At 34.6% G+C, this 12,969-nt stretch overlaps 1 protein-coding gene across 4 annotated transcripts in view; it reads right to left on the minus strand.

The window, feature by feature from the left end:
• Dpp10 (dipeptidyl peptidase like 10) overlaps positions 1-12,969 on the minus strand; it is a 1,373,287-nt gene that overhangs the window by 88,830 nt on the left and 1,271,488 nt on the right. For all 4 annotated transcript variants that reach the window (XM_074070578.1, XM_074070577.1, XM_074070579.1 and 1 more), the window contains exons 9-10: positions 9,013-9,167; positions 3,467-3,564 (exon numbers count right to left, since the gene is read on the minus strand). In XM_074070578.1, the coding sequence (XP_073926679.1) occupies positions 3,467-3,564; positions 9,013-9,167 (253 nt within the window). The remainder of the gene's footprint in view (positions 1-3,466; positions 3,565-9,012; positions 9,168-12,969) is intronic.

The following is a 12,969-nucleotide window of genomic DNA, read 5'->3' on the forward strand; positions in this document are numbered from 1 at the left end:
TTTCATTGGCTTACTGTCTAATCACTGTTGTGTTCACAACATAGTCTTTGTGCATATAGTGTTACTCTGAGGTCATTCTCTTCTTGATTGCCCAGGAATTCTGCCCATAAGTGTACTGTGACAACATTCCTACTGACTCATAACTAATGGTCTCCAAAGTCCTCTGTTAACAACTATGCATTACTTATTAAGAAGGGTCATTTAGGAAACTTCAGTGAACTCAGATGAATCTATTAATTGGATTTTCTTGAAAGGCACAGATATTCCTTGTAAGAATTACATGTAGGCTACATAGACTTCAAAGGAATGAGAAGAAAAAGCATGACATGCCCAAAGTGAGAGGAGCAATATGATGTTACATCAGGATGCAGGTACAGAACAATGGGTCACAAAAGGCAGGTGACCAGAGAAAGACCTCAAATGAGTGAAAAGATGCTAAAGACAAAAAGTAAGGGTAGAACCAAAGATAAATCATTACTGTTATTCTTTGGAGTAGAGCTATCTGAACACAAAGGATGATGCATCATTTTCCCAAAAGAGTGTGACATTTATCTAGTTTATGAAAAAGTGTACAGGATTCATGATCACAAAAGTCCTTTCACTAGAATTACCTACATATTTTTAAATTTATACCTAAGTTTTCTAATAAAGGCACTGAGTGATTGCCATACCTTAAACTCAAGTACAATTTGAGAAACATATTTTCCCTCGAGATGAATAACTCATCCATTCCTCACTCTTTCTGGTTCTGGGGAAATTAAAGAAGGACAATTACCTTCATTCCTACCATGTACCATCTTTTTCAGGATCAACACAGACCATGATACAAATAAAGATGAAATAAATGGTGATAACATGAGTTTGAACTGAGTTGCTACTGAAGTAAAGCTTCATTCATAGTCTGCATCAGGCATGAAGAAAGAAGAGGAGAAAGGAAGGAAGGAAGAGGAAAGAAAGAAGGAAGGAAGGAAGGAAGGAAGGAAAGGAAGGAAAGGAAGGAAAGAAAAGAAAGAAGGAAGAAAAGGAAGGAAAGAAGAAGGGGGAGGGAGGAAGGGAATAAAAAAGAAAGAAAGGAAGAAAGAAGGAAGGAAGGAAAGGAAGGAAGGAAGGAAGGAAGAAAAAATAGGGAGCAAATGAATGTTGTAATTAGGAAAAGAATCTCGCTTTTACCAGGCTTTCTTACCCTTTTAATTTCCTTTTTTAAATAACAAAAATAGATTTAAATCTATTTATTTTATACTGTTTGACTAGAGTGTAAATAATTAAGTGATGTTCTAGATTGGGGACCTTTTTTATTATTGCTAATATCACTAACTGTTTTAAATAAATAAACAAACCAATATCCCAAATAAGCCAGCAGACAAAAATAAATGACCTAATATTTTAAAGTCAAAATAAATTTTGTTATTTGGGATGGGAAATCAGGAAATACAGTTTATGACGTAGCTCAAGTCATAAAAGTACATCTTTCTATATTTAATCTTTCTTCCAATATAGGCATGTCTTATTTATCCAATTATTATTCTTGTCTTGGCAGTAATTTTATTAGAGAGAAGAAAGCTAAGAGATGGTCATATTTTAGTTCTAAGTATGATGAAAAAAAATGAATCTCAAAGGAAAAGGAAAGATATTAACTTCATCCAGTAATAGAATGTGGTTTATACATTGATTGCCAGTATACAGATAATCTGAAAATTATAAAATTCAGTAGTTTCTTAGATAACATAAAAATCATGTGAATTATTATGAAAGAAATTATTTAAGCTTCCTGTAACTAAAAGTTAAGGTAGTACTCAAATGTATACTTCTCCAATGATCACAGCACTGTTATGAGCACAAAACATTCCCCCCAAAACAAAACAAAAAGCAAAGAGAAGATGGACATTTGTTGGATTTATTAGGACATGAGGAAAGAATATATGCTAGGAAACCAATTGATATATTTTTATATTTGTTTAAATAGCTAACAAAATCAAGGTCAATAATCATTAATTCCTGTTAGTAAGAAACATTAATATTAAAAAAGTGGTGCACACAGCATGAATTTAAAAACAAAAGGTGGAACTTTGAAGTTATTAATTGAAGACTAAGAGATTCAGGTACTGAGAAAGGTACAGGTCAAGGTAACAGTGAAATGGTGGTAGACTTGTGACAAACACTACTAGTTTAACACCCCCTTCTTGTTAATTCTGAGAATGAAAAACTCAGAAAAAAAAGAGTTAAGGGCCAAATAAAATGTTAGTAGTTTTGATAAGTCCTTCATTTGTGAATAAGTTATTCATGGCTGGTAGACCAAGCTCAGAAATGCAATTTCCTGTTTTACTCGGTCAACTCTACTTCATTACATATATCAATTCAGAATCACTTTTGAGGTTTTCCATTATAATGTGAATAAAATGCTTTGTACCTTGATATAATAGGACTTCCTTCACTAACAACTAGTGCTGAAATTGTATCACAATCATTTATTCTTTTTGGGTTTTATTTTCACATCAGTTTAAAAACCAATGGTTTATCATGAGTAGTTAAAGACAGTTTTTCAGTGTAAGCATTCCATAACTTTTTATTACTTTTTCAAGTAAGAAATTTTCCCATATGTATCAGGTTGCATTATGTGTAACTATCCCCAACTGGGGTGAAAATATTTTAAATTTGTCAACATTTGAGTAGAATTTCTAATGGAATCAGTCACCCCACATTGATTACAGACTTCATCAAAGCACACTTTGAGCTTAGCCTCACATCATTCAATAGAGTGTGAAACCATTTTCCTAAATCATCTTTGTATCTGTGTCCAGGACTATGGTAAATTTCCAGAAGGGCACAACATTTGAAAGAGTTTCCTTTGAGGTCTGAGACCATTTGAATTTCAATATGCACATGATTATTTGATTATTTGTTCAGTTCTAAAGAGTTTGCTAATATTAAATTTATACATATAAAATCTGCTTTATTTTCTTCCTGCTCAAACTTCTTTTAAATATGAAGGCTTCTGATGTGGGGTAATTTGAAACAAAATGTCATTAAATGTCTCTGCCTGGAGAAAAATGCTAAAAAATTCTTGGCAAGTTGTTGTGAGAAAGCTGGAAAAACTATACCAATTTCAGGGAGATTATTATCTTTTTAAAAATCACCATTAAAAAATAGAAACAACTATTTTTTTGGAAGAAAACTCAATGAAAAAATTTCCTTTGTCCTCATTGCTCTTTGGCATCGCCAGCAAATGGCCCAATTCTTAGTACGAGTATCTTTAGTCATTTTCTGGTGCTGCTAGTCACCTTCAAACTAAATAATTCTTGGGAACATCCAGACACCAATGGCTTCATTCCTCACTAATAGAGGCAACCTCAGGTTTATTTTCCAGTAGAATTGTTGAGTTGATCACATCGCTCTCTAAATTGCAACAAAGTGATAATTGGATTGAAAATATCTATTTCCCCATAAAAGTGAAATTGAAATTGCATACCTGGATTTAAAGCTGTCAGGTGGCATGAGTTCCAAAGTATGAGTTGGTCCGTATAGGTTTACAACATACAATTTTATTGTTGGGTTCACTTGACCTGCCTTTGAGAAAATGAAAGTTGTAATGCAAGCATATTAAGCATTAGACTATATTGAGAAAAAAAGAAAAGGCATTTTGACTCGTTTACTTTTTTTGTGTTACAGGGGAAAAAAGTTTAATTTCTCTGAAGTAGAAATGATTTTAAATTCAACAACTTGATTGCTTTCAATTGTTTTTGCAAATTACTGCTCTCAAGCATTTTAGTCAGACAATTAAAGGTGATAGGAAACCATGATGACTTTATTCATTTGGCAGTGCTACTGCCTTCTTTCCCTAGAATGTCACCAGAAGGATTGGCTGTGCAAAACAACTAGTAGATAAGAATGCTACTCCCATTACAGCATGTGAACTACAGTGGGAAGTTCTGACTAATTAAAAAAAAGAAAGGAACAAGAAAAAAAGAAAGGCATGGAAGAAGGAAAGAAGGAAGGAAGGAAGGAAGAAAGGAAGAAAAGAAGGAAGGAAGGAAGGAGGGAAGAAAGGAAGAAAAGAAGGAAGGAAGGAGGGAAGGAGGGAAGAAAGGAAGAAAAGAAGGAAGGAAGGAGGGAAGAAAAGAGAGAAGGAGGGAGGGAGGAAGAGTGGAAGGGGGAGGGAGGGAGGGAAGGAAGGAAATCAATCCTATCCATATGTAAGATTATAGAAATGTTAACAACACATAGCATGTGTTACATACTTAAAATTCCACAATGTCTAATGTATTCCACTGCATAATCTGCCTGGCTTTTCTTTTAAATTTACTGGTTACTAAATGTGGTGACTCATTTGTTTAAATGACCTTGAGAAGTGGGCAAATTTCTCTCTCTGAGGGAAAATGGCATAAAGAATACAAATGTATTGGTAAAGTCATGTAATTTGATGGCTCTAAGTATTATCAAATAAAAAATGAGAAGCAAGGAAGTTTGAATGAAAGAATGTCCACATGACCGAATGCTATATCAACTCAGTTGATATGGCTCAATGTGTTTTTAAATAATACATAATTATACTGGTGATATGATGAAAGCTTGAAGAGAAGACTATATGAGAAATAAAGAGGAAGAGAAGGAAATTAAAAGTGTGTTGAATTAAAAACTAAAGACAATGTTAAAACTGATTTAAAGAGGGCAAAGAGAGATTCATGATCTAGGAATCGGCAGTGAAAAGGTCAGAATTAAGTCAGGTCTAGGAGTAACATAATGGATTCAACAACAATTAGTCAGGACTCTCAAGGACTGTTTTGTTGATGGTGTGATGGTACATGCTTGTAATTCCAGCTACTTGGGAGGCAGAGGTATAAAGATTGCAGTTCATGGCTGTCCTGGGCAACGTTAATATTAGACACTATCTGAAAAACAAGCTAAAAGCAAACAACGAGGGTCTTGGCTCAAGTGGTAGAGCTCTTACCTAGTAAGTAAGAGGCAATGGGTTCATTTCCTACAGCCACAAGGAACTGTTTTTTTAGCTAATCAAAAGAGATTAGCATATCTGTGGGAACCTTTTGCACATAGGTTATAATTTGTGAGCCAAAGAAAGGGATCAGGAAAAGCTTTCAATACAGAAATTCAGTAATTATTAAGAGAAATTATAGGTATGATTCACATAATAAGGGGCTTCCTACAATATTGAACACTGATGTCAGATTTCATTAAGCTTTTTCTTGCCCCAAACCCTCCTGTGCCTGGTCACAACTGTGTTGGACAATTTGGACTTCTATCGCTCTTAGGATTTCTCTTTCATGTCATTCTTGTTTTAATTTAGCTGTCATATTCTTTCCTAAAAATATTAGCATTGCTCATTTAATTTTTAGTTTAACTATTTTAGTAGCCAGATCATGTATGTTTAATTTTGGAGCAGGACATATTATTTAGCATTATCATTCAAAATGTTCTTGAACCAGTAGAATCAATTAGTACCACCTGGAATCTTAGAACACAAATCACGGTCCCTTCCTGAGACCTGCATTTAGACTCAGAAACAGCATCTCTGGGCTTACATCTCTGTGTTTAAACTAGATTTGTAGAATGCAAATTTTGATAAAATACTGTTCTATCTGTCTCTCTCTCTCTCTCTCTCTCTCTCTCCCCTTTCTCACTTTCCAAAAAGTGAACTCATCAAAAACATCAGGCTATCTCCAAAATTCAGCAGTTCAACATTTCATAAATTCAGTTACTTTTTTATTTTTACATGGGATTGTGAAATTAAGCACATGTAGCAATTTTTTTGTGCTTTTTAATATTTGAATCATTTCAAGGGTTTGCAAATTACAGGAGTTCATCTATTTACTTTTTATAGTCACATTTCCTACAAAGACTGCAAATCCACAGAATGCCTTCCTCTATGATTCTGAAACGCAAGCCTCAATAATAATTAACCTTACTTTACTGGTAACTAAATTGTCATTAAACAAGATAACATTTTAATTAAGAAGATTAACCTGAGGTTACTGAGATAGAAGTGTGCATTTCTTTTGTGCTGAGTTGCTAATTACAGGGTATTTTATGCAGTTTGAATCATGCTGAATTAAGTAAAATACAAATATATTTGTTTGGTGGAAGAATTTCATTAGAAAATCTGACCACATTGGATATTTGCTGAACTAATTTTAATCTAGTATAATTTAAAGCACAATTTCGTATGAACTTTAGGTGTTATTTCAATTTCTAAAGTACCACTTTTTCTAAGTTTATTGCATAAGAGTAAATTGAAGTAGTATATTTGTTATGGGAAAAATATTAAAAAACCAGAGTATAAAATAGTAAGTCTGAAAATTAAAGTAACATATCCACAAGGATACTGAAATTTTTTTCTGAGAACCAGGACCAAAACCATGTCTTCCTTTCTTTCACTCCTATTGTCTTAAGTATATGGCAGATGTTCAAAATAACAGCTACTTGAGGACTGACATGCTTTTTCAGTTTTCCCTGCTAGGATACCTGTTCATTTTTTATTTTTAATATGCTTCCACAGCAGTTATTGCACTCAGGACTTTCATCATGTTATATTCATATATTGCAGGTATGAGGTTGACTGTTACTCATATATAGCTAAGTCATTAGGTATAAATGGAGCAAAGAGAGCCTCAAATACTTGTTCATTTGACAAAGAGATGTTTTGATTTCAGCTGTATCTCCTGAACTACAAGTTGACCTCTGGTATTTCTATTGAGAGGATGAAATCGATAAATATGATTATTTTTCTGTTCTCAAAATAGCTGTGACTTTTATAAAACTACTTAACATTTAGGGATCTCAGTTTGCCCATATGTAAAACATACAGAATTGTGATAAAGACCAAATTAGCAAAACCATGAAAAGTCTTCTGAAAACTCAGTGCATTCTTAGAATTTGTGATTAATGCAATTAACAGACAATAAGTAGTTACACAAGAAATGATTAAATAATGAATATCCAGTATCTTCTGAATTAGGGCTGACATTTAAATTTTTTCAGATGTTTACATTTGTATATTTGTTGGCCTTAGACTTGCTAAAATTGTGAGACCTACAAGTATATAAGTTCAAGCACCATGAGTCTGTAACTGAGAAGACAGTGCAGTTTGAAGATGTACCTGATGCATACATGAGAATCACAAAGTGTAGTCCTCACTATTCTGGGGAAATGAATATGAATTGCTAAGTGTGGTCTCATCTGTAGTGCTGATTTTATTGCCTTTTACTATACAGCATACTGAACAGTTGTATATGATTTTTTTCCCTTTTATTGTACAGTGCACTGAATAGGTGGAGATACCTTTCACAGTATGCCGCTAGTTCTCCATTTTCTATTTTAATTGTCAGGAAAACTTTCATCATCATTAAATAAATTAAACAGTGAGAAATAATATATTTGAGAAGACTCCAGTTTTTCCTCTAGGAATTAAAAAGTTGATATGCTATGTAGGCTTAAATGACTACCTGGAAAAAAAAAATCACAGCTACATTTATAATTGGAGAAGTCCTAAGATCTTTTTTTGGAATGCAACAAGGTCTGTTGGTTAACAGGAAATAGGATCACTTTGTTGATAGGTTACTGTTTTCTTCTGAAGTCTACTGAGGATGTCTGCCTTCTAATCTATGTCGAGTGAAGACCCTAAAATAGCGTTTCAAAATCATGGAAGTCAATTCCTCTCAATCTTGCATTTAATACTACAACCTACAGAAGAAAGACAGGAAGGGTATAGGGAAGTAAGGAAGTGCAGAAGCTAAAACACTCATTTTATTCCCGATTCTTCATGTTAATCTTTTCTTATTTTCTCTCTAGATAACTGGAGTCTGGTAGATGATATGGAAAGAAGGAATGTATGAATGATCCCCTCCAATACACACACGCACACACACACACAATCTGACCTTTCTGTGCTTTTACTACAGACCTGGAGTGACATTCCTGATGGGAAAGTGCCCAGTACTGAGCCCAGCTAAATTGAAAGGCAGACAACCTAATGTGCTAGGGCAAAATGAAGTAAACTTTCTCAAGGAAGGGCTTAAAAACAGCTTCTAAATGAAATCAGCATCTTCTCTTGCCTAATTTAAGAGCCAAAATGTGTAAAGAGGACTTTTAGAAATTTTCTGTAAGACATCTTTACCTGATTAATATGGCCTTTTTTATTTGTTATGCAAACATATGGGGAAAATGATGGTTTAAAGGAATTAAGGATAGCCTATAATAGAAAACCCAGTACACTCCAGTGTTTTGCATCCTGTTCTTAAAAGCTTCATTCAACACTTGAAAATAATTTTGCTGTCTGGGTAGGATTTTCACATTCTCCTTACCCAATAAAACACTTTCATCTATCCTATATACCCCTAGCTTTGATTCAATACCAGTATTTCATAAACCATATTCCATGGTATGCTCTGCCAAAATGTTGATATTAATACTGACACTAATAAATTATTTATGCTTAGTTTATTCTTTATTGGTGATTTTTTATGCTTTGTCTACTCTTATTGAGATTTTTATGCCTAGTCTATTCCTTACTATAGTTTCTTTATGCTTAATTGATTGTTATAGGAGATTTATAATACACATTAACATATAGTATATTAAGAAATCGTCTGAAAGAAGCTAGATTTAAAAAAACAGAAAACTAAGAACTTCAAACACACTTAACCACAGCACTTTCCCCTACTTTGTAATAACAATTTATAACTAACATATATTTTGAAAACACTTTTGTCCTCTTACCTATTCTTACCCCCTTTCAGCTGGGAAGTTGAGGAAAAAATAAGAAAGCATCAGAAGGAAAGATGGGTAGTAAAAGTTCCCACATCCTCAAATCATCAAATTATCTCTTCCTATCTAGCACTGTATGTTGGACTACATATGGCAAGCTGAAAAATGATCAATCTGTCTACAGGTAAGGGATGTTTCTTTCTTATCCACAGACAATGTGTCCATGAGCCAAGCATACTATTTATCAAGTCACTGGTATAGAGAGAAGGAACAAACTAGCACTTCCAAGTTGCTTACCTTAGGATATGGATACTGCTTTGCTTTGGGATATAATGCTCCAGTAAATCGAGGGATAACCATGTTAGGCACCAAGGAGTCATTTATCATCAGGAAGGCAAGCCTTTCTCCATCTGGTGACCACCAGTGGGCAATATGAGAATGCAGAAGTTCCTCTAAAACAAATAAGTGTTATTTGAAAACAACTGTAGAGATGTGGGCTCAGTGACCCACAAACATCTGTCCTCGAAATCACCATTGCACATGTATATTTTGCAGACAGTGTGCTGGATTGCATCAGCTTCCCTGATAATTCTCTATTTCTGAGTTACCCTTTTAATCTTAAGAAAAGTAGATGTAGAGGGAGGACAGGATCAAGCAGCAAACTCAGGATTCCATGGATTGTCAGCAATGGAGATAGAGAATATGAAAGCACTGCTGGAGTAAAAAGAATGAGAACAGTGACTGGAGAGTGAGATACAGCCCCAAACAATATCCATGATACCATTCATCCATATTTCCTTGCCATTTTTTTCATTCTCTTATCAAACAAGTTGAGGATGCACTAAATTCACTAAAGTATTTTTCAGCTCTGAGGATATAGAATAAGAAATATCCTAGATATCTTTTATGTAGCCCAAGTTCTACAATCTACTTTTCTACACCTGCTTTCTGGAACAGAAAGTTAATCTGTATGAACTACATCAAAAGGGCATTTCTCTCCTATGCCCTCTGGTTCCCAGAGGGCATGATCATTACAACACTTTGGCAGGAGATTAGAAGGAAGAGAGTAAAGTCAAGTTACTTATTCTCTCTGCTCCATACTGCAATGTCACCTCAGGCTGCCTGTGAACTTTAAATGATGCCACTGCTCCTGTCAATGAACCTCCTCCGCATGACTCTTCTGTGTGTCTGACAATGGCTCATCATTATGCTTATAGTGGTGATGACAGCTTGGCTACTATTTGGATGTTAGCATTTTCCTCTGCGGCTTCCCTATGCCTTTACCTTTGCAAATATTCTTTTTATAAATAAATCTTGTTTAAATTATCTTACTGAATATGCCAACTCTCCTTTTGGGACCCTGACAGATACAGTAATTAATACTAGCTGTAGACTCTGCATATTAATTTTGAGATTAACTTTTCATATGTGTGTGCATGTATAATGTAATATTTTTTTTTCTAGGAGGGAACTAGAGCATAGATAATCCAGAGCAAGACATGCAGTTGTAAGCAGTCAAGTGTCGCTGGTGATGACATGGAATGACAATGCAGACAGATGGGGAGGGTTTGGGAGAAGAAGTATTTGTGGCACTTAGTTGCTACAACAATGGTGATTATAATGATTGTGAAAAACAGTTGACTTGCTTCTTCTGACAATCCAGAGAAATTCCATAGGAAAAAAGAGAAACTGAAGCCATCACTGTGAAATCAGGAAGGCACATACAGAACAAAAGGTCACATGGCATCACTGGAAGAATCATTCTATTATGGCTGAAGTCCAAGAGGACAATATATTAGTTGAAGATTTGAAACACAAATAAGGGAGTCAATCCATTTGTGCTTTTAATCTAAAATAAAGAACTGGAGAAGATGATTTAGAGCCTTTTCACATAGGGTAAGGAAAATGGGTCAAAAGGAAGTAAGATACTTATGCTTTCTGGACCAGTCTTATAAATATCATATTTTATTACTGAGTTGCTGTATGTGGCTAATTTTATGGATGAAGAGTTTGAACCTCAAAATTCCCATGAATCTTCATGTTGACAGAGACAACCTCTGTATAAGGGAACTAGATCCCCTCTGCATAAAAGCAGAGAATTAGAGACAAATTCCTGCAAAAATTTTAGATTCTGAATGATGTAGAAATTTTTAGAGACCCAGTAACCTGGGATATATTGGGATATCTTTTCCAAAGTGAGAGAAAAAATGTTAGGTGTATATTTATAGAAAAGAGAAATAGACTCTATCTTTTGAAGACAACTCAGTCCTCATTTGCACATATTTCTCTGTTGTATTTCCCCAGTAATCTGTAAAAGCTGCCAGCTAGGCCATGGTGCAACCTTCTTTACCTGTGATCACCAGATACAATGGCAATGTAAGTGTCCATGCCAACTTTCCTTTTGGGACCCTAACAGATACAGTAATTAATGCTAGCTGTAGACTCTCCATATTAAATCTTGTGATTAAATTTGCTTATGTGTGTGTGAATGTATAATGTAATATTTTTTCTAAGAAGGAATTGGAGCACAGATAAACAGAAACATGACAAAGATGCTGTGTGGAGCCTTTGGCATTCTCACATGATAATCATAAGACAGGCATTCCAAGCTTCAGAGAAAGACCACTCTAATAGAAAATAATATATTATCTATTTTTATTTTTATTTTTATTTTTATTTTTTTTTAAATGTTTTCTACTAGACTTTGTCAAAATATTTACCCTGACCATGGGTTACCAAGTTGCCAGTTGCGAACTCATTATTATCTGAACACATAAAGCAGAATTCCACTATAAAACAAAAATGGAATATATGGAATTGGGCCACAAAACATACATAACTGACCATAGTAGTATATAGGCTGAGCACCAAATCATATGGACTATCTAAAGTATTGTAGTCTCTGCTTTGTCTTTTCTCCCTTGTCACACTAAGATGTGTTTTCTAACACAAGACAGCAGTGGAGGTATAAATTAAGGCCTGAACTGTGGGTAGGGCCTGAATGATATACATGAGCTTTGTATTATAATGTGACTCACAATTAGCACTCAGAGACAATAAAAAACACAAATCCTCCAAGTTGACAGTATTTTGAACAAAATATTTAGTGATACAGTTTTTGTGGGAAAAGGTTTGGCTTAAGGCAAATCTTCACTCATGCACAGTAAGTAATAAATGGCTATATCATCAAAGATAAAGGTATAATTAAACTAGCAAATCAGTGTGAGAGGAATTAGAAAATATAAGTGGATAGACTTGTCATAAGTGGTAGATAAGTGAAGACATTAGTGTACTACTTAATGTTCACCAAGCACATCCATAGCAGAAGTTGCTGTCAATAACAAAATGGACAAGATGACTCTCCAGTGCATATCGATCAGCCTCTGGTTTCCACCCTTACCTGTCAATGGTAGTGACCATTACTGAACCATTAGAACAGTTTCATTTCCCAGTAGACTAGCTGATGGCCTGGGGTAGACAGATTACATGGGAACTCTTCCATCAAGAAAGGAGAGCATTTGTGCCATGCAGGAAGAGACACAAATTCTGGGAGTTGGTTTACATTTTCTGGTTGTAGTTTAGTGAGTAGTGCTATACATGGATTTTATGAAAAATGTATTCGTTATAATAACCCAACAAAATTTCATCACACATTAATAACTGATGGAAAAAAGGGTTTTGAGCTTACTCTGGGAGGATTGAGTGGTCTCATCATGTTCACATTAGCTTCCTATGTTTGCATAGATGACAGACTGAAATAGTTTACTCTATCACAGTTTTTACACTTTTGTTTAACCAGAACATTGAAGACTAAATGTCATCCTACAACAAGAAATATGTCCCTTCTTTACAGCCAATGAGGACAGATGTAGGAACTAACGGGGACAGATGTAGGAACAAAGGGGTGAAAATGGTAGTGTCACTGTCACTATCATTGTAACTGTCACAATCACATCAAGTACCCGCTGGAAACATTTTGCTTCCTGTTTTCCATATAATGAGGCTGATAGGTTTAGAAGTTCCCTTGCCTGAAAAAATAATGTTTCCACCAGGAATATAGTCAGAAATTCATTCCTGTGAATTGGAAGCTGCATTTCTTCCCAAAGTAGTCAATCTGTGAGCTTATTATGACCGCAAAAAATAAAGCAAATAACAAACAAATGACAGAAAGCACAGCACTGTACCTGATAATAGATCTCATCTTCCAGAAATGAAATATGTCTTTACTATACACACGAAGTGAACAAAGAATAT

Source organism: Castor canadensis, chromosome 4 (assembly GCF_047511655.1).
Source record: "Castor canadensis chromosome 4, mCasCan1.hap1v2, whole genome shotgun sequence".
NCBI classification, from domain to species: domain Eukaryota; kingdom Metazoa; phylum Chordata; class Mammalia; order Rodentia; family Castoridae; genus Castor; species Castor canadensis.